The sequence below is a fragment of the Labrus mixtus genome, chromosome 9 (assembly GCF_963584025.1).
Source record: "Labrus mixtus chromosome 9, fLabMix1.1, whole genome shotgun sequence".
In the NCBI taxonomy this organism is placed as follows: Eukaryota; Metazoa; Chordata; class Actinopteri; order Labriformes; family Labridae; genus Labrus; species Labrus mixtus.
The window spans coordinates 2059236-2084830 of NC_083620.1; the positions used below are offsets into that span (position 1 = coordinate 2059236).

The following is a 25595-nucleotide window of genomic DNA, read 5'->3' on the forward strand; positions in this document are numbered from 1 at the left end:
ATGGATGTAAAGAATGGTTTGAGTGCCTTAATGATTTTCTCACATCAGAGTTACAGGTCCTTTGTGTTTGTGTCTAACAGAGACCATGTCTAATCCACTTTTCCAGATTAAACTGTCTACCATGGGGAATCTACCTATGCATGGAATTTCGCTTCAATAAAATATATTCCATAAAAACTATGATAGAAAAGCAGAAGAGATCTTCCACACCAACCCTCAAACTGGCCGTATAATTTACTTCTTTGACACAGAGTTCTGGAAAGAAAACCCCTTAAGTGTGTCTGCTCCGATGACAGGACATATAAAAGGATCCAAATATACTAAACATGTTCTCACAGAAGAGACTCCCGACCCCTGATTCAGATAACAGATCATATACTCATATAGAAAAGATAGGGCTTTAAAACATGTATAATAAGGATGGTTCTATTTAAGTTTTTTATTTTTTTTGCTGTACCGAAATTGGTGTAACAAAATTCTAAATCACAGCAACTCCTTCCTTTCTGTTTGATCTCCTTTATCCAGTGTGGGCTTACAGATACTGGCATAATCATTGCAAAACAACCTAGTTTTCATTTTAATACTCAATGAAAACCTTTTTTGCGAGGTGAAAAATAATCTATAGAGAAAGACGGAGAGGGGGAAACGGCTTCCAAGGTAAAGCAGGCTGCTTGCCAGATGCAGTCTCGGCAGCTGGATAACAGATACAATGAAATTTCAGATCATTCTATAAATACCACGGCCAGCTGCTCCCAGTTAATGTCAGATGGTTATTAAAAAGCACTGCAGATTAACCGTTTGTTATCAGCAGCGGAGCTATAATGCCCTTTACTCCGGACAAATCAGTCATTAGGAACAAGAGCCGGGGAAGGGGAAGGGGAGGGGGGATTAAGAGAGGTGGGAGCTACATTTTGATTGTATTAAACTGATCTGACAAGAAATAGATTATAAGGTATTGTGCCTGTATCTGGCTCATGGGAAAGGGGTCCCCAGGGGTGCTGCTTTTGTTTCTTTGTGGTGTCCTACTTGTGTCATGAGTTTATGTGGAGTTGTTCAAGGAGTAATACGTGGAGGTCAGGGACGTGGGGGACTGACAGCATCTATCACTGGTCTACCCACCAGCTCCCTCCGCTCATCCCAAAGGGGGGCTTCTCCTGTTACCTGCTAATGCCTCCCAGTCGCTCGCAGCCTTCGGGTTGAACATCATTTTTAAAGGAGTTTGGAGTTTCACTTTTTCTGCCGTTTTGTCTCACACCAATTTATGAGTTTTAATATTGAAAAAAACATACAGACACCTCCTTTACAGCCTCAGGAAACTATAGTACAGTAGAGCTGAAAGAGGTTAAACAAAAAAGGTCATATTTGAACCATATTATTCAAACACATACAATAACACAGTAGTAAACAGGGCCTCCCAGAGGCATACTATGATGTTGTTTAGCCTCTTCGAATGTTTTTCAATCAGTCAAACAATCGACCATTCAATCAATTTATTATGTATCTCGTGTTAAACCACAACAAAAGGTAGGTCTAGACTCTTTGTTATATTAGGAAGTGAGGCCCAACATGAATCCACCATTAACAAGCACTTGGCAGCCATAGTAAGTACATATTTCTTTAACAGGTACAGACCTCCGTACAAATCTTTACTCATTTCTGAATGGTCATGGCTCCAACAGGATGGATTTTGAATGTACTGGTTTGGGATTTAAGCAAAAAAAACTTAAACTTTACACTGTACAAAATGTTTTAAACTTCTCTACAAGCAAATAATGATGTTTTTTTTCCAAATCTTTCTATCTCAAATTCAAATAAACAAAGTCATCTGAGCCCATTTTTAATACTTTTGTTTTTGCTCTCTCTGAGTATACACTGGAGCTGCCCACAGGCCTGGTACAAATGTCAACTTCAAGTGTTCAATTTTCATTTCACCTTTTCCTGACACAGCTGCCAACAGGATCCTGGGACCTGCATGCCCAAAATGCCACTGCTCTGGCACGGCCTGGTTACAGGTAGATTCACTCGAAAAGCACAAGGATACAGATGGAATTCGCTTCAGGCTGTGCGGCCAGCGTGTGTGTCCAATTCTCTTTTCTTTATTTTTACAAATTGTAGTCCTGCCAACATCCTGTACAGCTTTATGCTCACATGTACACACACACACACACTGAAATACATCAGTATGCAGAGTTATGATTTGCATTAATTGAAGACATGTTAACTGTCTAGGGCAAAAGAGACAACGCGGAGAAGCCGCACAGTCGATTGTGGTGATGTGGCCGGTTGGGTGAGGGGTGTGACTGATTTACCAGGAAAGTGACACGTCCTCTTTCCAGGCTCTGAAGCTCAAAATATCCTCAGACTGTCTGTCCTTTCACTCAAGTCTACATTCATATTTATGACATTTTTACTCCTCATCTGCTTGATGTTTTGGTTGCTTGTTCAGGCCACTTTGATCTTAAAACGGGACATAAATCAGTTCTCAAAGTTGCCAGATTTCTCATTGAGATGGAGAAACTTAAAGTAGCCATGACTGAATCCACGCTCACAAGATGCACCTTCATCAGGGTGGCCACATGTTATCCAACAGAGCAGACTGTGTGTTGGGGCCTGCTGGGCCTGTGTGAATGTGCTAACATTATGTGGTTTTTCTAGCTCTGTAAAAGCCCAGCTTCATGCAATATGATTGATATTGGCAAGCAGTGCACTGTAACCCTCAAACGGCTGTGTGTGCAGACTTTTACCTCTGCTTCACTCTGCACAGCTGCTTCCTGCCCCCAAACTGCTAAAACAGTGGTGTAGCAGGACCAGAGGTAGGGCAACATAAACCAAAACCCTACACACACACACACACACACACACACACACACACACATCCATGAGAGCATACCTTCCCCGCCTCCCTGTGGACTGCTACTGGTTACCTTGCAGCATTTCCTGTTTGAGTTGGGTCATTTCCTCTTTCGCTCCGTCTGCTGAGGGAGGGTTCAGGCTTCACTGAGGTTGAAGCTCAGGAGGGATGAGGAGAGGACAAGGTCATAGCTTCCTCCTTGTAATCACCTGTCTCTCACTCACACACAATTCATGTAGAAAGACATGTAGAAAGCTGATTTTTTTTTTGTCCTTCATTTTTCCACTTGAAAACATTGACATTGAAAACCATCATATAAGTCCCATGCTGCACGTTTGCTTAAATTCACAACTGGGCAGAATGAGGCCTAGGGAAGCCTTGGGACTCCTAATAATTCTAAAAAAAAAAAAGGATAATGGCTGTATGAGGTTCTGAAATATGAGCATGTGACAGGAAGGTTTCTGGTTTAGCCTGGGGATGGTGACAATTCTTGCCCTTGAGCAAGGAACTTACCTGATCTAAGAGGGAAATGAATGTTGTGTATGTTACAAAGCTGCAGGTTCAATGGGCTGCTCTTTGGTGTGACATCAATCAAACATTGAAGGAATATGAAATGTGTTACTACAGTCCTGTTAGGTTGTAGAAAAATACACAACATGTATAGTAAATTGTGAATATATCCTGAAAAAGAGACAACAGATTAAATATAATTATGAGTCATACTCCCTGAATATTCCCAGTTCTTTCTGTGTTGACGAATCAAAAATAACTCTGAAATCATGGCTGTTTATCTCTAGAGACTGAAACAACTGTTTAGAGACAATCCCCAGAACGCAGCCTGACGAGGAGAGGAAAAATCTTCTTGAGCAATGCCGGAGAACACTTCAAAGTGGTCCCAAATGAGCGGGCTCATAAATGGTTTTGCCCCTCAAGTGTGCTCAGCACAATCACTCCCTGCTAGCCAGGGTAAAGAAATGAGGCAGATTGTTTGTGACAATTAGGCTGATGCCAGATACTGCCTGCCATGGGCCCGCACAATCACTTGTCCCCATCAGCCAACTGTTTATCAGTAATTGCAATTTGGAAAGAACTCGGTGGCGATTAGGCCCAAGGAGTGGTCAGACAGAGAGCTCGCCCAGCCCTAAACAAGAGAGAAGTGTTTGGGTCGAGTCTGCACGAGGTCCCACTGGGGGAGACAGACTGAAGAAGGGGTAAAGCAGCGTGTGAAAGACAGGAAGGAAGGAAGGAAGGAAGGAAGGAAGGAAGGAAGGGAGGAAGGAAAGAGGAACTAAGGAAAGAAAATAGGAAGGAAGGAAGGAAGGAGGGAAGGATGTAATAAAAGCAAAAAGAGCCAAATATACAAAATCACCCCCTCAATCATCCCAAAAATCTGATCTTTAACACATCCTATATGATAAGGAAGCATTATTTAATTCTGAATTTTACAGATTTTGACTGCTGTTGAACAATATCTTAGAAAATTCCTGCTTCTATTCATATCCGTCTGCATAATGCATCCAATCATTTTGAAGTCATATTTTCCACTTGCAGCTCTTGTCTTGGAGTTTTCAGCTGATTATGAAATGGATCCTTTGTATGACCTTCAAAAACAAACAAAACCATCAACAACAACATCGACTATTTCTATAAACTGTACTTTTTAATGCCTGTAACGGCTGTCGTCAGGTCAGTGTCAAAGGAGGTGATCAACAGCATGCTGATTAAAAAAAACAACCTTTGCCTGTATTTTCAAATGACAAAGATTCTCAGTGAGTGAAGTTTGACTGCCAGACAAGCAGTATGAGATTATTAGACAACTCTAAATCCACATGAAGAGGACAAGATCAGCAAAGAGATCAGGTGTTCTGCTTTGTTCACGACACAAAACACACAGGAGCTTTTACAGATTTTAACTGAGCAAGCACTTTGGACTGAATGTCAGCTTCAGCTTGCGTCCTTAGCTATGTCTTTAAACTTGTCTAGATTTTCACACAATCCCACACACTGACAGATAACATGAAACAAACAGGATTTTTAAATTGCCCTGTTAGTTCTAATCCCTGTGGTCTCTCCTTCTCCCACAGGAAGTGTTCTACTTTTCCTAAAGTTCACAAAATATTGTTCAGGGACCCATTGCAACTTATGTCTAGTTTGTGTTGATATCATTTAATGAACAAATAATCTGAAAAAACTTTGATAGTGCTGAGACAGATGATGACTTGGAATGAGAGAAGCATATGCTGAAGTGATTGAACAGCCATGTGGCAGCAACATACCTCCCAACGCATCACTCCATCTGCATTACAACATCAAAGGCTGATTGAGGTTTAGTGCGATCAAAATGCCCCAATCACATTAATTCAATTAATTTCTTCTCTCTTCATCTTTCAAGTCGTTTCCTTTAGAAGACAAAAAAAAATACAAGGGACTTGACTGACATCTAGTGGATATACCTAGTAACTGCACGTCTCTAAAAATGTGGCGCATAGTTGTGGTTGGTAGTTGTCATTTCCTGGGATTCACACTGCGTGTTGAGAGATGCTTAGAGCACCAGATGGTGCGAAACCTGCAGGATTTTAGGGCTAAGAGCTCAACCGTGGCAATCTGCTGTTTAATGATTCTAAAACCTTTTTTATTTCTCTTCTCACACACTCTGTGCTTTTATTCTCTGAGTTGATCACACGCGAATGATGCAGACACACAAAGAGACTCTGAACTATACCTCAATGTGAAAAAATGAAATATTTGATTTTGTGTTTGGGTACATTAAGTCCTGCACTTGAAAAAAAAGACAGTTAATTCGTGTACTGCTGCAGTACTGGTTATACTGTGTCTTAAAGAGAAAACATACTGTACAACATGTGAATAATGTGCTAATGATGCAGTCAAGCTGGTGCAGGTATTTACGTATTCCCTGTTTGTTGTATGAGGAGTAACACCCTGAACTAAGTAACTATTTGGATTTTTCTGTTTGTTTTCCTATGATTTACTTTTAAAATATTTTACATTTTACAAAGGTAATGTACCCTGGTACAGATGCTTCATATTTTGTGGAATTATCTACCAGACAGAAACACTCTGTACTTTTGAGAGTAGGCTTAAAACTTTCCTTTTTGATAAAGCCTGTAATTATGGCTGGTGCAGGTATGGCTCAACTCCTGGTTTTACTGCTATATGTTTAGACTGATAGTTTAGAAATACGCTTAGAGAGGGCTCTACAGAAATTTTATTTGGGGATATTTTCTAAGGAAGACCCAAATTGGAAATTCTGAGAGGTACTGTATATCAGTTATTATTGTTTTTTTGCTGTTTTTGTTGGATGATTTAGGCTATTTTAACAATTAGATATGAAGAAATCAGCAGTTTCCTGATGATCATTTTTCTGGATGTTACTCCCTGTCTACTCCCCGATATATCATCATTCAGACTTAAAGGTCACAGAAAAATTAGCCCTCCTTTCAACAAGTTTAGTCTCAGAGCTCCACATAACTTTTTTTGAAGATTTTTGTTAATAATCCACTATCCACTATTTAGCATGCCTATAAACCCCTCTACTTTAGCCTTGAAGCAGGCTGTTTCTGTGTCTTTAGCTTTAAATGCAAGTGAGCTGTGTTCAACCAGGCCCCTCTGGAAGGGCTTGAGTGGCTTGGGCAATCGTTTACAATGAGCGGGGTAGACTCGGAGGGTATACAAACAACTAGCTGTGGGGTGTCACCCACCTGGGGGAGGGGTTACTGAGCTTTGTGATGTCACAAAGGAAAAATCTCCAAACAACCTGTTTGAGCACACATTTTCTGAAAAGTGGAGCAGGAAAAAGATGTAGAAGATGGACTTTTCTCATGATTGGAGGGTTTGTAGACAGACTATAGGGACATATATTAGTGTTAGAGGAACATGGTACAGTGTATTTTGCATAATGTGTGACCTTTAAGCCATGGGCTCACAAGGCTGCAGCCTATATCTGGTTTACTAAATGTTTGTCAGCTAGGTGTAATTTTGACTTTTTTTGGTTCCTATAACCACAATAACACACACAAACAAACACAAAAAGACAAATATCCTTTCTGTAGACCTTTTGGAGGCCTCTGAGAAGATCTCTCCTCAGGTGTACACACTAAAACAAAGATGCACACACATCGACACACATAAACATCTAATCAATATGAAGTTTGAGCTGGAGCAAAACGGTGAACTTTCAATCTTGTTCACGCCTTAAAATCAATTCAATGTCAAGTTATGCTTCACTGCCAAAACAAAACCAAAACAAACAACAGAAAGACATTAGCAGAGAATTGGAAAGTCAAATAAATCACTCTTATCCCTTTCAGACAGAGGGAACCAGTGCATCATCCTTCTGTTTTTTTACTTTTAATTAAACATTTGCCTCTTTTAGAGTCACCAGTTGGCACCTGTGTGGCCTTGAAACGGCCAAAACAGAAAACAGAGGAGTGATGCACTTACAGTATATCTGCCCACCATTGCTGACAGAGGATGTGAGATTTTCCCTCATTGATTGCATTCGAAGAAAATGGATACAATTCACAATCCAAAGGACATTAAGAGAGTTAAGAACTTGCAATACTGCTACGGGTCAAATAGTGACCACTTGACCGTGTACCTCTCACACATACTCCCATTAAATCCTCTTTTCTATTTGTCAGTATAAGTCGCTCAAGAGTGTTAAAGCTTGTATTCATCTTACCAAGGACTGTGGCCAATGACATTAACTGTGTTTTTCTGGCTTTCTTCTTCTTTCTTTTTAACTTTCTAAACTGTATGCTACTTAATAAAAAGGTTGGTGGAACGTGTTAACACCAGGGACACGGATGACAATGAGTACAGTACTTGACTGTCTGACAAAGTCTGAGTTTTTTTTTTAAAAAGAGGACAATAAACCAAACCGAACATTTAATTCATATCAGAACTCTTGTGTAAAACACTTCAAAAGTTATTTACCTTTACATCATCCATCAAGCCCTTACTTGTGTTTTCCCCCCATCCAATCCTGTAGCCTTTACCCTTTCCACAGCCCCCCCCCCACCCCACCCCTCCATCCTGTCTGCAGGCTGCCAGCCGCTGATAAGGTGTCTTGGCAGGGAGTTGGAGTGCTGTCCTTCGCCTCGCTGAGTGGGAATCCAGGAAGCTGTGTTCATGCCACGTCGCTGGAACAATAGGACAGGGAGGGGAAGCAATTGGGATGAAATTTTTTTTAAAAAGGGAGGAGAAAAGAATGAGTATGGGACTTTCAAAGCCCTGCACTGTCAGAAGTAGATATAAAACTAGCAAGGCACATCAAAAAAAGCAACATTCATTTCCCCAGATTCCATTGTACTCTATATAGTGTTAAAAAAAAATTCTATTGTCAGAAAGAAAAATCTTTGCTCCACGATATGGGTAGTTAGAATTTCTTTTATCGTAACTACTTTTTTTATTTGATGGAACTACTTTTCACATTTATTGTAAGGTGCACGTAATACAGCTCCTCTCTGAATTGCTGTAGCAAAAAAAAAAAAAATTGCTGAATTTTACAATTGAAAAGCAGGCACTACAATGGTTTTATTCAGGTTACACTCAAAGTATATTCTTTTTTTCTGGGGGGTGGCAGTTTTTTATACCTTTATTGTAGAGATAGGACGGTGGAAAGAACTGTAAACTAGGGACAGAGAGAGAGGGGAACTATATGCAGTAAAAGAACCACAGTGTAGGAATCGAACCTGGGTCACCTGCCCAGAGGACAAAGGCCTCCACAGGGCGAGCGCACCAAACACCAGGCCATCTGCGTCCCCCCAATTCTCAACTTTTTTTGCATGTGTTTATAATTCAACTTACATGTGTGTAGAATGTTTTATTGTGGACTGAGGCATCGTTGAATCGCAGAGAAAATGTTGTATTGGACAAATGCTGATTTGTAAATGTTGCCATTTAACAAATGTCAGTGATCCTTCCTCCTCCATTCTGCTGCAGCGTGAGAAAAATAAATCTCATGTGCACTCAGTAATATTGAGTTACCATGGAGATTATTTAAAAACATTTTGAACTTGTGTCTGTGTCCGTTGCTGTGGATAGCAGCTGCTGAGCGTCGATGTGTAAGTGTGGCTACACAAACTGCCATCACCAGTTCCGCTCGCAGTCTGATTTACAGTCAGACGTTAATCAGGGCACATGTCCACAAACACACTGTGGTGTACCTCTTTCACATCATGTCCACATGTGCACACAAACACTTTCACAGTCGCATCTTACCACAGCCTCGCCCTGTGTTCTCTATGTACCTCACTCTCCAGACAAACCACAGATCTACACTCCTTTAACATCTCAATCAGATTTACAATCAATACTGTCTCAAGGCACTTGTAGAATCCATCAAGTCCTGAACATTCCCGTAGAACAGTGGTTTCTCAAACTGTTTCCCTCATGCTGAAGCCAAAAGAATAAGCATGAATAAACCTTGTCATCCTAACCTGCAACCTCTTTATTTTATCCTCTTGTATGAGAAGCTTATTTTTTTTTTTTAATTAATCCCTGAGGGAAATTCCAGTTTACACTCTGTTATTAAAAGACACACTTCTCACACACATATAGGCCCAAATTACACACATTTACAACATGCATTAATGGAGAGGTGTCAGAGTGAGGCTGCTACGCAGGGAGCGGCGTTTTGGGGTCCAGTGCCTTGCTCAAGGACACCTCAGCAGTACTTGGGAAGTGACCTGGCACCTCTCCCGCTACCAGACCAACTTCCATATTTTGGTCTGCACCGGGACTTGAACCGACGACCCTCAGGATCCCAACCCAAGTCCCTGCAGACTGAGCCAATAAATGTAATGTATGGGAAACAGATCCATTCCTACAGCAGTGGACTGCAGCTGAAATGTAAGGCTATAGATATATATATAGAGAGATATATATAAAAATGTGCACTGTTTACATGTATCAATACAGCAATCATTTGTTTCTGTTGCAAGCTTGCCTAACCCCTGAATATGTCTCTAAAAGCCATCACTGGACATTTAATGTTTTGTCCATCCAACCTCTTTCTCACTTCCAGTCTTCTCTTTGGGAGAAAAAGTAATCAATTTCTCTAACTTCTAACTAAGGCTTGCAGCCTTATTTCTGTGATACCAAAAAAAACAAAAACTGCAAAAGCAAATCAGAGAGATGTGTCTAAGCTCTCCACTCTCTCCCCTGTAGCGCTCATTACTCTTTTGCTTCACCACTGCCCACTGCTTCCATGATGTAATGTCTACTTTCCTAAATCCAAGTTGGACCAAATATACTGTATGACTCTACTTTTTTTTTTTATTGTCAAATAGTATGCTCTTAGTCAGATACCACAGGGAAGTTGAACCACCCTCATAGCTCTTAAAAGTGGTTCAGGGCTACATTAACAGTTGGTCAGCTGCAGAGGGCCATGAGGTAAACCACAAGTCTGAGGGAAGGGTATTGGGCGACCACAGCAAGTAAACACTGTAATTTAAACATCACAGGTGGTGTTGGAATCAAGAGTGCATGGATCAAAGTTATTTATACAGCATGATCCAAGTCAATGCTGGATGTGCTTTAAAAATTGACAAACTGCCAAACTAAATCCCATCTCCATTAAACAGGGAAATCGAGAATGGTAATGATGTTGTTTTTTTATATTCATCGTTATACATCCAGTCTCTCGAGTGGTTACAACTCTAAAACAGTGCATTCAAGCAGAATTGAGCTGATCCCCCTGATAGCTGCAAAGTGAGTCTTTTTTATAGAGGATGTTTCATAGTTTCATAGTATTAAATCAAAAGCACAAACTTTCCAATGAAGTATCAGCATTATTGTCAATTAGAGGCAAACACTTCTCGTGTAAGGGTCCGACAAAGAGGCTGTTATGTGAAGTGAACATCACTTTTAACTTCTCCAATTCATAAACATGCATATGCTTGGGGTTAAGTGTCTTGCCTAAGGACACATTGGACATGTGGCTGAAGGAGCTGGGGATCGAACCCCCAACCATCCGGTTAAGAGAAGACCAACTCTCCCACTGACCCTGCGTCTCTCTCTCTCTCTCTCTCTCTCTCTCTCTCTCTCTCTCTCTCTCTCTCCTGTGTGCTCCCCAGGTGTTGCCTCTCAGCCTCAGAGTGCCCAGCCACACCTGGGGCAAATTAGCCGTTTGCGTCATTCAGCTGTGTGTGTGTGTGTGTGTGTGTGTGTGTGTGTGTGTGAGAGAGAGAGTGAGAGAGAGAGAGAGTGTGAGAGAGAGTGTGTGTGAGATTGAGGCCTTACTGATCTTGTTGGATTTTACCCGTTAGTTTTGACTCTTATTCAAGAATAGATTGGCTTCTATTTTGTTTGCTTTGTTTTGAGTTAAACCTTTTTCTTAAGTTTGTTAATAAATCCTTTTGAACTTTGCTTATATTAAGTTCCTCCTTCTTTTCCCTGGATTTTATTTTATTGCGACTCCCCTCATCCCCTAGCCATCTTTCCATAGTCGTGTGTTATGCTGCATTCATGTGCTGTCGGACACACAAAAAAACATGTTTGCGAGTCGTAAAAATGCACATGAATGCCTGCTCAAGTCACAACAACTCGGAGAGGAACAACTCAGAAACTCGAAGAAGAATAAGGTGCCTGACTTGTCTACTTGATGTCATAATTGTCATCACATCGGAGGCAAAATATGTTTTGTTCATGTTGAGATACTTTTTATTTATTCACGTATTGCACATACATTTTTTGCTGAAATAACAGAGTAACAGAAGTAACATATGTAACAGAGACATTCACACATCCTCTTCATGGTATCCATGAACATAAATCATTTGTACATACTGAAGTCGGAAGAACGATTTCCCAATTCGGAAATTGGGACCATCCGCACATGAATGTAGCATAAATACAGCTTCTCCTTTGAGTGATCAGAGAACGCAAATGATATATCATCTTAAAAAAAAAAAATAGTGGTTTGAACTTGAAAAAAAAGTCAGTGAAGTCAGGCTGCCAATTTCAATTTGACTGAATTTGACATGATAAATTGAGATAAATTTATATTAATTAAAAAACAAATGTTCCAAATTAATCTACATTGTAGTCTTTAATTTTACTTAACTTGTATTTGATTTTCACTCATGGCCAATTGGGATGCAGACCAAAGGCCTTCTGATTGAGAGGCATCATCATGACTAGTCATTTTTTACAGTGTAATCATTTCAAATGTTCGATCCAACCTCAGCCTTTCATACCACCATTTATGGAAGAACAGAGGGATTCCTTCTGTATGTGTAACATACAGTATGGCTGCCATCAAGAGGAGGCAAACAAACAGGAAAATAGGCAGAGGATGTGAGTGTTGCTTTCCTGGAGCCAAACCAGAGAGGCGGTAAATCATAATCCCTGAGCCGAAACAAAATTCACCACACCTATCAAAACCTATTTAGGATCAGAGGCCAGAGGTCCAACCATTTACTATCTGTGAGCTCCCCCTTTTTTTCCCTTCAATCCTTTTCTTTCAGGGCAAGAAAAAAAGATAAATGAAAGCCAAATACTCATGGATAATCCCCGGCGTCTCTCCAAAAAGGAAATTATTATATTTGAAGTTATGAAAGTGCTTCCTGAAGTGGGGGGACTGCATTAGATTCCCGGGCCAGAGTCTTGATCTTAGAAAAACATAAGCAGACCTGCACTGGCAGAAAGACAAATATATGCCCCTTGCACAACCGTCCCATTCACTTTAGTAGCTCAGCCCCTCCATGAGCATTGTGATTTACAATACATCTCAAAAGGTGAAAGAAAAAATTCACAAACTTGCAAAGAGAGGTGGAAAACTCAAACGTTTCTTCTGGCGAGAGACATGAAGGGAGGAAATTGCATTGATTTAAGCTCAGCTTCTTTTGGCATCTGTCTGCCTTCTTAGTTTTTCTTTCCTAAAGATAAGGGTTTGGTTACATAGCCGCTGGTTTAGATAAAGTCATGTAAGATATTCTTCTTTGTTTCTGATTATCACAGTAAAGTGATTGGTGGAAGTGAGTGTCGGCTTCAAAGTGCCTTGTTTAAAAAATAATGTTACAGACACAACAATCAGCCCTTATTTGATGAGTCCAGAGACTTTTTTGTTTCAAAAAGAAACCTTTGAAGGAAGCTGAACAATCATTAATAATTTCTGATTCACTCAAAAAAAGCTGAGCTATGACCATAGACTGTATACAACATGGACACATGGTCACTTACTGGTTACTGAAGGGGAATTTTGAAGCCCAACAATGTTGGTTGTGATATTAAAAATGTTGTCAAGAAACAAGCAAAGAGCTGGAGATGAGGAGATGAGGACGCATAAAGCCTCCTGACAAACAGCTACAACACACCTTGCAATATGATCAGTCACGTGTAACTCTTATCCTTCATAAAATCAAAACAGATGAGTTTTGAAAAAATCCCCTCCCGGTACATTGTGTGCTGATAAAGAAAGCAGCTATTCAGAACAAAACATATTTTTATTAAAGGTTGTAAGCATGATTACGTCTGCAGTTGCAATGGAGATTTTTGAGTGGGTGTGTATGTGACTTTTGGGGCAGTTCTCAAGTGGACAATAACGGAACTGCAGCTTTATTTTAAAGTTCCGCATGGGCTACATTTTGCAAGGTTGCTGCTTGGCTATGCCAGGGGACAGAGGTCCCTGTGGGTTTGCAGTGGCTTTTCCATCATTGCTTTATGCAGTGTGACACATCCTAATTGATTTTGGAGGTTTAATGTCATTGAACGATCCATTTTTTTATATAATCAAGACAAGAGACGATTATGTAATACATAATTATTTGACATGATCTCAAAGTCTAAACTTTTTCTCTAGTCAACGCAACGAGTAGGACAAGTTTAACTTTATACTTTTAGAACATTAAGGAAGAATCTTTGAGCCGGGGGGACAGAAGCTGGAGCTGTGGCCACGCCAAGTTTATAAGTGCATATTTTTAGCTCCTCGTCTGGAGCTGTAATTTACAACTCGATGTTTTCTCCCCGTTTTCCTCCATGTCATCACAGCTTTGGAATGCTTCTTTGGACAATCCTGATCACTGATTCCCTGCTACAGCAAAGGGGCTTCAGTTGGGTATGATTGATGGCTGCCTCCCTGCTGAGTTCACATAACATGAGCCTTTTCCCCCACAGTTCCCAAGGTAATTACCTAATTCCCTGGTGAGAACTGAGAGACACCCCGTGGTGCTTGTTTCCCCATTGCCAGTGTATTCCCTAATTAGTATTAGCTTAATATTGAGAATTGTCGATTTTTGTGCCTGCACCGTACATAGTGGCAACAACCATGAAATCTATTTTATGTACATTTAAGTTAAAGGTGCAATGTTTAAATATAAAAACACCAAAGCATTAACAAGTTGAGAGAATGAGAATTATATCTCATTCCTTAGTGCTTGCTTAATTTCCTTTTTTGAGTTTTTTATGGCTTTTTATGTCTTTATTTAGAGACAGCAGGTCATCGAATTAAATTTTAAGATTTAAGATTTACTTTATTGATCCACGCAAGGGGAAATTTCTGAAAACTCCCTTTTGCACTATTTAAGACGAGAGAAAATATGAAGTCAGGCTGTGCAATATGTCACATTGAAGGCAGCGAGCAGCGTTGAACTGCTAGCCTAACATCGATGATTTAAATGTATTTTTGATATTTAAAATAAATCATTTTTTGACTTATTAGGGTCCAAACAATAACGATGTTATTGTTTGTACCTTTTTAAATAAATGTAAGATTTGTGTTGTGGTTTTGCCCACTACACACCACTACACCACAGTCTGTCAGTGAAATCTGAGCTGGCTTTTTGTTACAACATGACATCTCTTAACATATTGGAACAGTTAGGATGGCCTTCATCCCCATGACTTGTTGACCCCCGCGTTGTGTCTCCAACAGCCTTGCAGAGATGCCTCGCCTGGGGGAGCTGAGGACAGGGCGAAGGGGTGAGGTAAGGTTGGACAGCCAGAGGTTTAAGAAGTGTCACCAGTCCAACAGGCGTGTTGTACTTTAAAGATTAACACTCACACCGTCATGTGCACACACACTGACAGCTGCGCATGATGAAGCCCCCAGGCGTGCTGTGCTTAGGATTGGTTGACTGGTTCAATTTGAGACCTTCTGCCATTCTTTGATGATCTAAAAAACACACTGTGGTTTGCAGCGGTATAATAGAAACAGTTTGTATTGCAAAACGCAGCAGACTGTGTTTTCAGAGGGTACAAAGGAAAGTCGTCCTCCCACTCACAACTCTGTCCATTTTTTCCTCTCTGCTTCAGCATAAGCAAACGTCTAAACGTTTAAAGTGACAGATTTCTGCTTCCGCCTGAATATGACATTAAAGCACAGAAAAATGAAAAAGGAAAGGAAAGGCGCGTAGCCGTCACTACATGTTTTTTCGGTGTGGGAGATCATACAGGGGCTTTGAGACTGTTTCAGGTCTTTCCAAGTTGTCGTTTTGAGCCATAAATGAGAGCAAAACAAACAGTGCGGGAGCCAGCCGAGTCAGTGGAGGCTCGAGGACTCCATACTTTGAGTCTCGGTTTCATATGAAGCCAGCACCTCCTCTCATCCTAACTCCTCCAGCTGTGTACCTGCCTTCCAGCCATCCCTTTTCCCCTCTTGATCCAACATCTCTGCATGTTTCAACTGCTCAGACTCTTGCCCAATAGTTTTGGTTGCATCCCTCGAAATTTCCCCTTGGTATTTGATCAACACCATTCATCACCTTTAGATATAGAAGAACAACTGTCCTTTTGTTACCTCTCCTCGTCTCCTTCTCTCAGGTCTCCTTCCTTCTCCCTCTCCATTTCTGTCTGCCTCCTCTGCTCCACTTATGCATCCCAGCAGTCTACATTTCCTTTCCTCGGGTTATAATAGTTAGACTGTGAAATCACCCAGGCCCCCACACCCCTCCCCCCTCTCCCCTCATCCCTGTGTCCTTCTTTCCCCTTCCACTCCCTAACATCTTCCTCGCCTTGCTCTGATCCCCTCCTTACTCCCAGTACTTATAGCCAATCTTTAATATTTATGGCCTCAAAGCTTGAGAAGTGGGTGGGGGCACAGGGGGCTTTACCTCGCCTATGATTACTTGCGTGTTGTCAGGGAACCAAACGAGGGTAGGGTGAGGGTTGCACGACAAGGTTGAGGCTGTGTAGCTGCAGCCCCTGCAGAGGCTATACCCAATCTCCTCCGAGCCCCCATACTGAAATGATTAGGCCACAGGAAGCTGAACCTGACATTGCTGACACTAGGGCCCCCCCTACCACATCCTGCCTCAACATCCACCCACGCCACACGACACCACCTCTCTTATGCTGACACCCGACTCACCGGCAACCGCAAAGGCTGATTTACATATTCTGATATGTCGAGTGAGGATTGAAGAGTAGAGGATGTACCAGGACACGCAAGAGCTGAGAAAAAAAAAAGTCAAGAAGAAACCTGAGATCAGTGAAAAAGAAAGGAAGAAAAATGCTTTTGGCGACTGCTTGTTATTTTCCGCCCTCGTTTCATGTGGTGGTGTGGCAGATGTAAACAGGAACAAGCAATGCAGGCTGCTGATTTCAACCCTATTAAATATAAGTGGGAGAACTACTGCAGGTGCTTTATTTTGATTGCTGGGTTCTCATGGACCAAAAGGGCTGTGGCAGTTTTTTATGTTCTATTAACATTTTTCCCACATTTTTAAAATAAGTATTTCTACAGTATCTCAGCGTGGTTGGAAACTGGAGGGTCACCGATTCAAGTCCCAGTGCGGACCATGTCTGTAAATTGGTCTGGTAGCTGGACAGGTGCCATGTCACTTCCTGAGCACTGCCATGGTGCCTTTTGTGCAAGGCACCAAACCCCCACCAACTTAGAGGAGTGCTCGCTGTGGGCAGCCCCCCCTCACTCTGACATCTCTCCACTAAAGCATGTCCAGCGGCGGTTCTAGACCACTTTTACTGAGGGGGCCAAACTGGGGCCAGTTGTTTTGTCAGAGGGGAACATTAAACCCAGGTGAAAAATAGACAAAGATGATCGCTTTAAAATATATATATATATTATGCCAAATAATAGCACACATCATTAAATACCTCAACATAAAATACCATGATTTATGTTTGTTTCAGTAACAGAATTTAATACTAGATTGTGAGTCTGGCTGTTGAGTCAAATACTGTGTGTTATTAGGGGGGGCAACAGGGGGGACCAAGCTTAGAGTTACAGGGGCACTGGCCCCTGTTGGCCCCTGCCTAGAACCGCCCATGTGCATGTCCATAGGATGCTGTTCGTGCATTTGTGTGTATTTCAGCCTATGTGTGTGTAGCATGTTCAACAACAGAGTGTACAATTACATTTCCTCTTGCAAGATTAATATATACAGTAGGTTATATATAATATTGATTCAATATCTAAGTATATGGTCTTCTTCTTCTAAACAAAATTGAGGCAGAACTTACTTTTATAAGGTCAAAGTTGCCTCCCCCTCCCCTGACAGAAATTAACATCTTCCTATTGATGTCTTCCTTGCTGATCAGGATGCAGTGACATTGACTGAATAGCAGTTTGAGTAGACACTATAATGATTATGATAACATAAATGAAAGAGCACTTCTGCCCTCTTGTGTTCGGGGTGGCAAAGGGCAGAATTGAAAACATGGAAAGAGCACTTGAGATAATCTTTGCATCAAACGTTGCCCTGCTTAAGGCTTTACAAGTGGAATAAAGACATAGATAACACTCACCATTAAAAAAAAAGAAAAAAGATTGTTATTTTGAAAATATCACAACCAATGTTTTGATTTTTTTTTTACAGCATGCTTTATTAGCGCCATAAGTCAAGAGCAGGTGCCAAGAAAGGTTTTTTCACATTACACTGGGCTCTTCTATTTACACATGAGAGTACAAAAATAAGTTGCATCATGCATTACACATTCAGAACAGCTATTAGTTAAAAATGGTGTGTTAATCCCCCGATCATTAAAATGGAATAATAAAGCTCATTCACTTTAAGGAATAAAAATAGTAGTGATTTCGAGCACCCCATGATTCCAAACCTGTGTCGAGCAAAAAGAACTCCAGATGTTTCATTTTTAGCAGTTATTTGTTCCCCCTCTCTGTCTCTCTGACACTCTCTCCAACCAATCAAAACGTGTCCTTTTTTTTTAAAGTCGCGATTGCTCTCTGTTTGACTCCCATCTCCGGTGAAAGTATTTCATTCCGCTTGTGCAGAAGAAGTGAAACCAACACCATTTAAAAAGGGGAGTCTCACTGAATACTCTAGGGGCCGTGGGAATAATCAAAACACTGCGAGAGCCAGGGAGGAATACAAACTCCAGCTAAGAACAAAGGATATGGAAATCAATGGCAGGATATGCAGATTTTTTTGACAGCTCGACACGCAAATAATCTTTTGGGAGTTTGCCCTCTGTTGCCTTTGCCAGGTTAAAATAACAACAGAGCGGGGGAAGTTAAAATGCAGTATGTTGAAGAAAAGGGCACAGCATCACACCTACTTAGTTTTGTGTGAAGGTGTTCCAAAACAATCAATAAAGAATGTGTTGCGTCGCAAGCGAGGCTGAATGGCCCTGAGGCATGGTCATATCTATAAGTGGACAGCTACCCACCTCAGGAATTAATTTAAGGCTAAACACTGTTTTATTTAAAGGGTTCTCTTCATGTTTTATGCGCAGTTGTATGTGTCGGTTTGTCGACACTTGAGAAGCTTGAGCAAAATTTCCATCTTATGGGCGTCCTTCTTGAAGCAGCTGAGTAAAGTGTAGTCTCTCATAACGGATTCCAGCATCTCGGGCTGCCCGTCGAACTGGAGGAGGCCTTGCTCGCTGTAGGCCGTGGTCGTCATTCCTTCATTTAACATCTGTACAGCAACATTTGGAAATATGACGGAAATATTAAGCAGAGAAAAAATAAATGAAAGTTGTTTAAAGTCTTTCTATGTGATTTTTCACACTTAAATATAATAGAAATCAAGTATATCCTCTGAAAATAACTCTGTGAGTCATGACTGTCTACAATGGGTGTAACACCCGAGTCCCACTGTCTGTGATGTTTTCAGAGTTTTCAGAGTCCTATCTTCACTTTGTTTACATCGCCGGGACGGCCGGCTGACTCCTCCCCTCACGTATAAAAGTTGTTTAATTGAGGGACTAGAGAAAAGAAGAATAACATACTGTACTCACTGCTTAACTGTGTTTCTAGATCACGCTCATTTCAGGTAAATTTACATGCAGTGTGAAGATACGAGCATGATAAAGATCGCTAGCATTAGCATGCTAACACAACAATGCAGCACAAGTTGTTTTGGTTTCATGCTGGTGCTCAAGGGCGGCATCTGCTGGATTAAAAAATCGCATACAAAGCCTTGAAAAAGTAATGGAGAGATGTGATTTGAGCTGCTGTACCTTCTTTATGAGGACCACCACCCCTTGCTCCAGGCTGATCAGTTTCTCAGACACCCATTTGGTTTTGTTGAGCAGCATGTCGGGAGCACCGTCGTAGCGGTCCAGTGTGGCCTGCAGGTAGACCAGAGGCTCGATCCAGGACTGGACTAGCATCAGCACAGAGTGGAGCAACCATTTATCCTGCAGGGTGGACATGTAATTAGATGATAGAACCGAATAAATAAGTGAATTAAAGCCCAGAAACTGCATAATGCATAACGACAAAGTTATCCTTTTAAGACTATACAATTAAAAAAATAGGACACAAACGAAATAAAACATGAAGAAAGAAGATGACACAGATACAGAAGCTGTGACTTTGCTCTGTGTCTTAGTGGTAATATTCAGATCTGTTCATAATAGCAGCTGTTTGCTCAAGAGAATTTCTGCAAGAAAGTAATGAACAGAAGCAATCAAAGAGCAGGACCGACTGAAGCTCAGGCTGCAAAACTTAATAACAGCATGGCTTTTGATCAAGGCGGCTCATCAGCTACAAAACATACTAGCAGCCAAAGTGGGATAAAAATGTGGTGGGTGAGGCAGCTGAGCCTGCTTAAAATCCCCTAAGCGGAGAAACTGCAAATGACCACCATACAAATGGCCATTAAACCGCAGAGCAGGCAACATTTCAGCAGAAAGGGCAGAGGATAAATTATGAACAGAGAGAGGAGCCCTGCAGTATATGCATTTTCAAAGATCACATTTAATATAATGACACAACTTTCAACCAGCAGTTTCAATATTAGATACACAGTCCATCAATTTTTACTTTGGCAATATATACAAATGGCCTGTATTAAAATGTGGATTAGTATAGAATTTTACAATTTAAAATATCACAGCCATATTACACTTTTAGTTTTAATCTTACTGATCAAGCTGCACTTTGGTCTAAAATGCTTTGCACTGCTGTACAAAGGCCAACACACAAGTATGAGCAGAAAATATTCTTTAAATGTTAGACAGGCGACTGAATTTATGGGATTCTGCAAACAAACCTATCATGCAACAGCAGACATGGGGCAAGCATTTTAAGGGTCGGGGGTTCAGTTGGTCGAGTGCTGTAGTTCTTGAAATCGGTCTTGGTCTTAAGACCACTTTTTGAAGGTCTTAGTCTTGAATTTAAATTTTAAACTGGCAATTTAAACTGGCAATTTTAAACTGGCATATTCAGTCTGATCATTCTCCACCTGGTCTCATAACTCCTTTACATCCTGTACATTTGTGTTTTTAATGTTAATTTTATTGTTGTGTTGTTACTTTGTTTTTATCTCTGCTTTGTAAGGTGACCTTGAGAGTTTTGAAATGCACCTTTAAATAAAATGTATTATTATTATTATTATTGTTATTTATTGGAATTGAAGGCAGTTTTTACTCGGCCTTGTCTCAGTCTCAGACTGGGCGGACTCTGGATTTGTATTCAAGACCACCACTGATTGGCTATTTGTCCACGTCATTACTGTGATTAGAAGGAAAACGCCCCCTTCTAAAACAACAAATAAAATGTTTCCCCCGATTACAGCTGCAACCTTCCCGGTGTTACATTCCAAATGAGTGACACGTCCCCTGCATACACAATGATGATTTGTCATTGATACGCATGTATGGTCTTGGTCTTGTCTCTGTCTCGTCCTGCCTTGGTCTTGGTCTTGTCCTGGTCTTGATACTGTAAATGTCTTGGTCTTGGTCCCTGATCACTCTGGTCTCGGTTACTGTCGTCTTGACTACAACCCTAAGTTGGTTACTTGCAACAGCTTTACATTTATCTCATACTATCCCTGCAAACATGCACAAATGCACATTCAAATGCAAACAACAACAACTAAAAACTCATCTTATTTGCAGATGCCCAATCACACAAACTTGAATCTGTGTACATACTGTACATAAACATACATGCCAACAACAGCCACAAAGGGATACAGGCACTTCATACTAGATTACCATGAAAGCCTTGACAAAGTAAATAAAGAAAAGCTGCGATGAGTTGCCATGTACTCACAGATATCTGTTGGATTTCACTTTTGGAGCTGGGGATGGGTAAAGTTTTAGTGATGCATGCGTAGCCAGCTTGGTTCCTCTGGAGCTGCAGTGGGAATGGGACAAACATCTCCTCCTACAATCCATACAAACATGAGGATGTGGGAAAGAAAACACATGAAAATACATTTTGAGTACAGCTGGGTGTCTGAGTAGCTCTACTTGCATGTGCACAAATACTTTTGAATACTTAGGCTGAACATTACAGAATCCTACCTTGTGTTGGTTAGTGAAATACTACTGATTGCTCAATCCTATCCCTTTAGAAATAGCGTCTTGGAAAATAGTTGAGAAACATTTTTTGTGGATTTTCTGATATCTGATAACCTTCAATACTCATGGGTACAGAATTAGAAGAAAAAAATGACAATAGCAGACACACAAAAAGAAAAATAGCAATCTAGGCCATTGGAGACACGGTAGAAACACATTTTGTTCTCCAGCATGTTCTCATGTATAGACCCCATGCAGCGTCTCCTCAGTAACAAGCCCTACATCATCGCATTTCAAAGACCATTTTGGATCCGGAGCTACAGACTGAAGGGGGGATTCAACAGGCTGCAAAACCTGTGCTATCGCTGCCGCAGAATATCATTATCACGTTGGTATTACTCCAGTGTAGGCCTGCCTCTTCAATAAAACATCATTGCCTTCAGAAGAGGAGAGAGAGAATATTACTTTGAAGCCTGGCAGTGAGGCGATGATCATGTCGGAATCAAAAGCAAACAACACATAGTATCTAACAGAAAGTGTCAGTGATTTCGGTGCAGTATTCTGTAGGAGAGAACAACAAAAAAAGTAATTTTTGCTGTCGTTGTAGAACTCATTCCAAGTGTTGATAGATAGCACGCTGTATTTGTTCATAAAAAAAAAAAGACACAGCTTAAAAGAGATCTTTGGTTCCTTACCGAGACCTATGGGAAATGTTGCTTTAGGTTTGTTGTCTTTTACACTGAGAAAAAAAAAATAATTCAATTGCTTTCTCGATGAGTCAGTTTTAATACAAAGCAAGATTTTGAAGTTCAATATGAAATGTAATAATATAGCTTCTTAAAGCCAAAAACGTTTCATCAGTGTCACTGCAGCCTTTGCAGAAGGTTTTCTTTCTACAGCACTGCTTTCTTTTATTTATTTATTTATTATATCTTTATTTGGAACGGACACCAACATTAGTAAAAATAAAAACAAATGTTTTTTTGTTGATTTTGAGTCCGGAAAAAGCGCATCACCAGTCATCCAGGCAAACGAGTCCAAAGAAAGTAAAGTCATGGATCGTGGATCAGATTTCGTTCGTCCTTTGTAGTGACCACTCTCCTCTAATAACTTAAATTTCACAGCAATTGTGATAGAGTAACAGATCAGTGGGTACACATTATCCTCTGACAATTTTCCCGGGATAAACATAGCCAGATGAGGCTCACATGCTCACATGTTCAATATTGCCCCTGTAGCTCATGGACTCTCTTGCCTTTCAGTTGAATCCATCTTTCAAAGCACAATGGAAATGATTTCCATTGTCATGTGCTGCTCAATGTGAAGTGGCAATATATGAGCATTGACACAACGATTAAATCTTTAAGAGTGGACTGAACATTTGTTTCTTCCTACACAGTACAGAAGTGCATGTATACATCGCGGACGTAATGGTCATTGTTACTCACAAACAAAGAGCATGACTCCTCTGAGACCCGGTAGATGAGCTCAGCGTGCTGGATGACCCGGTCCAGAAGTTTCTCTTGAGAGATGGAGGGGCAGCGGGAGAAGCTGCCGTGATCTTCCCTACAGTCCAGAGGGAGGCTGCAGGTTAACAGATAGGGCCAGAGGAATACAGCCCACACGGCCCGCTGTATGACTGGAAAACACATTCACACAAAAGGGAACAAATGTTTACCAGTACAACCAAAGTCTGAACACAAAAACCTGAACATCCTCTATCTTGTTTCTTTGTCTTTGTACTGGATTTCACCTTTTCATTTTTTTAAAAATAAAATCATACTCTAGGATCCACTCAATCTTTTTGTAACCTGATTTTACAAATCAGATTGTCTTGAACTGTAATGCAGTACCTGTTGTCATAGTCATCCTGTTTGTAGTTGTCAGGTCTCTTTAGTTTTTCTAGCATGCCCACTTCTCTTATAAAGCCTGACCAGGCCATGAATAAGAGCAAAAGGTCATTTTAGGCTTACGCAGGTTCTTCAGTTCCCGTAGGCTCTTGTTATAGGATACCGTGTTTTTCTATGAAGGGGGGGGACCTTTAACTTCTCACTTGTTTATCATTGTAGTCTTGAGACAGATGGCTATTGCAACCCGAATGCAGGTGACTGTGTGTAAAGGAGGACCGCTTTAGAGGGGATTTCTTGAATTTTCATGTGACACCTCTGAGGCAGACAGAGTTTTAAAATGGTCACCAAGCCTTCCTATTGGTTAACAAACATGGATGTGTTTTATCAGATATATATGTTTATGAGACCAAGCTCATTCTCTTGAAACCCCAAAAATGTTAAAGTACGCTTTTAAACATTCTCACTCAAACTAAATATGTTCACATGAAGATGCTCACATAATTAACATTGAAACACATTCATGTTAAGATGGCCGCTGGTGGCGCAGTGGTTGGTGCGCGCGTCCCATGTACGGAGGCTATAGTCCTCGACGCGGTCGGGGACTAAAAAGATGGGATATACACATAAGTCTGCAAATACTAGTTTGTGTATCTATATACTTTGTATGTGTGTCGTTTTATCATTTTCTTTTTCTGTGTGTGTTTTCTTACTGTGTTCATTTCACTCTTTTTTATCTGTATATAGTTTGGTTTTCAGTTTAATATGTGAATGAGCTCAGTCATATTTGTGTGTGTGTGTGATCAAGGACCGTGTCATATTTTACTCTGCTTTGCAATTGGGGTAAAAAAAAACACTTAGTTAATCTCTATTGTTGTTGCATTTTTTATATATCAAAAATGATCACCTGAAGAAGACCTCTGGTTAAAACGTTGTGAACATTAAAACCTTTTTTTATGGCATTTCAGCGAGTGTGGGCCTATCTTCTTCCACAATTTTTCATATACCCCGTGTTTCTATAGGCCTACATAAAAAAATTCTCCCCAAAAGGTGAAAAAGATGTAACATGAATAAGAAGATTTCTTACAAATAATGTCCCATGTTTGCCTTATGAACTGTTAAAACAGAGCATCACATTTTGGCTGGGAACACGATAATGTAAGATGGAGATGAAATTCATTTCATAGATCTCCCCCCCCCCCCTCCAGATGACAGACATTATTTGATGTACAGCTAATTTCATTAACACATATATTTTGTATTTTGCAATTGGATTAACTATTTTGATAGGATGCAATTTTCCTTTAAGGTTGCTCATGGTTACGGTTGGCGGAGTGATATTGCTTTAAGACAAGTGAAGTGATGTATCACTGCAGCTGAAGTAACTTGGGGTTATATGTTTTCATTTTTCAAACTTGGAGGTAGCCACTTGATATAACCTTGCCATGAACATGCCCTCATATTTGCTGTAACCTCTCTCTCTCTGTTGTTTTGTGAAATGTTACCACTCATCACACGATCCTCTGAGGCTTGAATTAGATTCTTTATTTCAATTTGAAAACCGAGTTTAAGACACCTTCAGCATTAATTATTTCACAACATACCGGACATCTCTAATGCATACTACTGCCATAGTTTTTCTTTTAAGGCATAAACATATTTCTCCTGTATTTAAGTAAAAGAAAAACTGGGGAGTTTTCCAAACTAGCAATATAAAATCTGTTTCAGCTGACTGCAGTTAAAAAATGTATTCAGATAAAGCGTTTGTACACTTTTATTCCACTACAATAATGCAAGAGTGAAGACTGAGACTGATTAGATTTACCAAACAAAAGCCCCAAAAAGGAATGGGTTGAAAAATCCCTCCTTTCAGCTGAGGTAAGTAATGTAGATTTAAACAAGCATGACAGAGAAGGCTGTGGGAAAGACAGCGTGGAACTGTAATAGACACAACAACAAAAAAGAGGCTCAATGAATAGGAGTCAGAAATCACTGGGATCTAACAAAAAGCCCTCAGATCTTCTTTTTTTGTTTACTTTGACATTCATATTCCATTGGCGCCCAAAACCATGGGTGTTTGAGTAGCTCTACCCAGAAGCTATAGTCCTCCCATTGTAACGATTGTTTGGCTGTCATAGAGGAACGCACATATTAAGTTGTAATCCACGCCTACTTCAAAGACAGACTTCACATAATTCTCC

The 25595-nt window shown here is 40.5% G+C and overlaps 1 protein-coding gene across 1 annotated transcript; it reads right to left on the bottom strand.

Annotated features, from left to right (window-relative positions):
* Positions 1–18468: 18468 nt before the first annotated feature.
* Positions 18469–23509, bottom strand: smtla (somatolactin alpha). Its single transcript, XM_061045910.1, has 5 exons — positions 23401–23509; positions 22996–23186; positions 21297–21410; positions 19256–19435; positions 18469–18711 (listed from the first exon to the last, which is right to left on the bottom strand). Exons 1-5 carry the CDS (start codon positions 23414–23416, stop codon positions 18517–18519), a joined length of 696 nt encoding a protein of 231 aa, XP_060901893.1. The 5' UTR covers positions 23417–23509; the 3' UTR covers positions 18469–18516.
* Positions 23510–25595: the final 2086 nt, after the last annotated feature.

Excerpts from the sequence above, each read along its gene's own strand:
- smtla (XM_061045910.1), bottom strand. Across the intron at positions 21,411-22,995 it reads AGGAGTCATGCTCTTTGTTT|GAGGAGATGTTTGTCCCATT; the intron begins GTGAGTAACAAT and ends TATGGATTGTAG. Across the intron at positions 18,712-19,255 it reads TGGTGGTCCTCATAAAGAAG|ATGTTAAATGAAGGAATGAC; the intron begins GTACAGCAGCTC and ends GTTGCTGTACAG.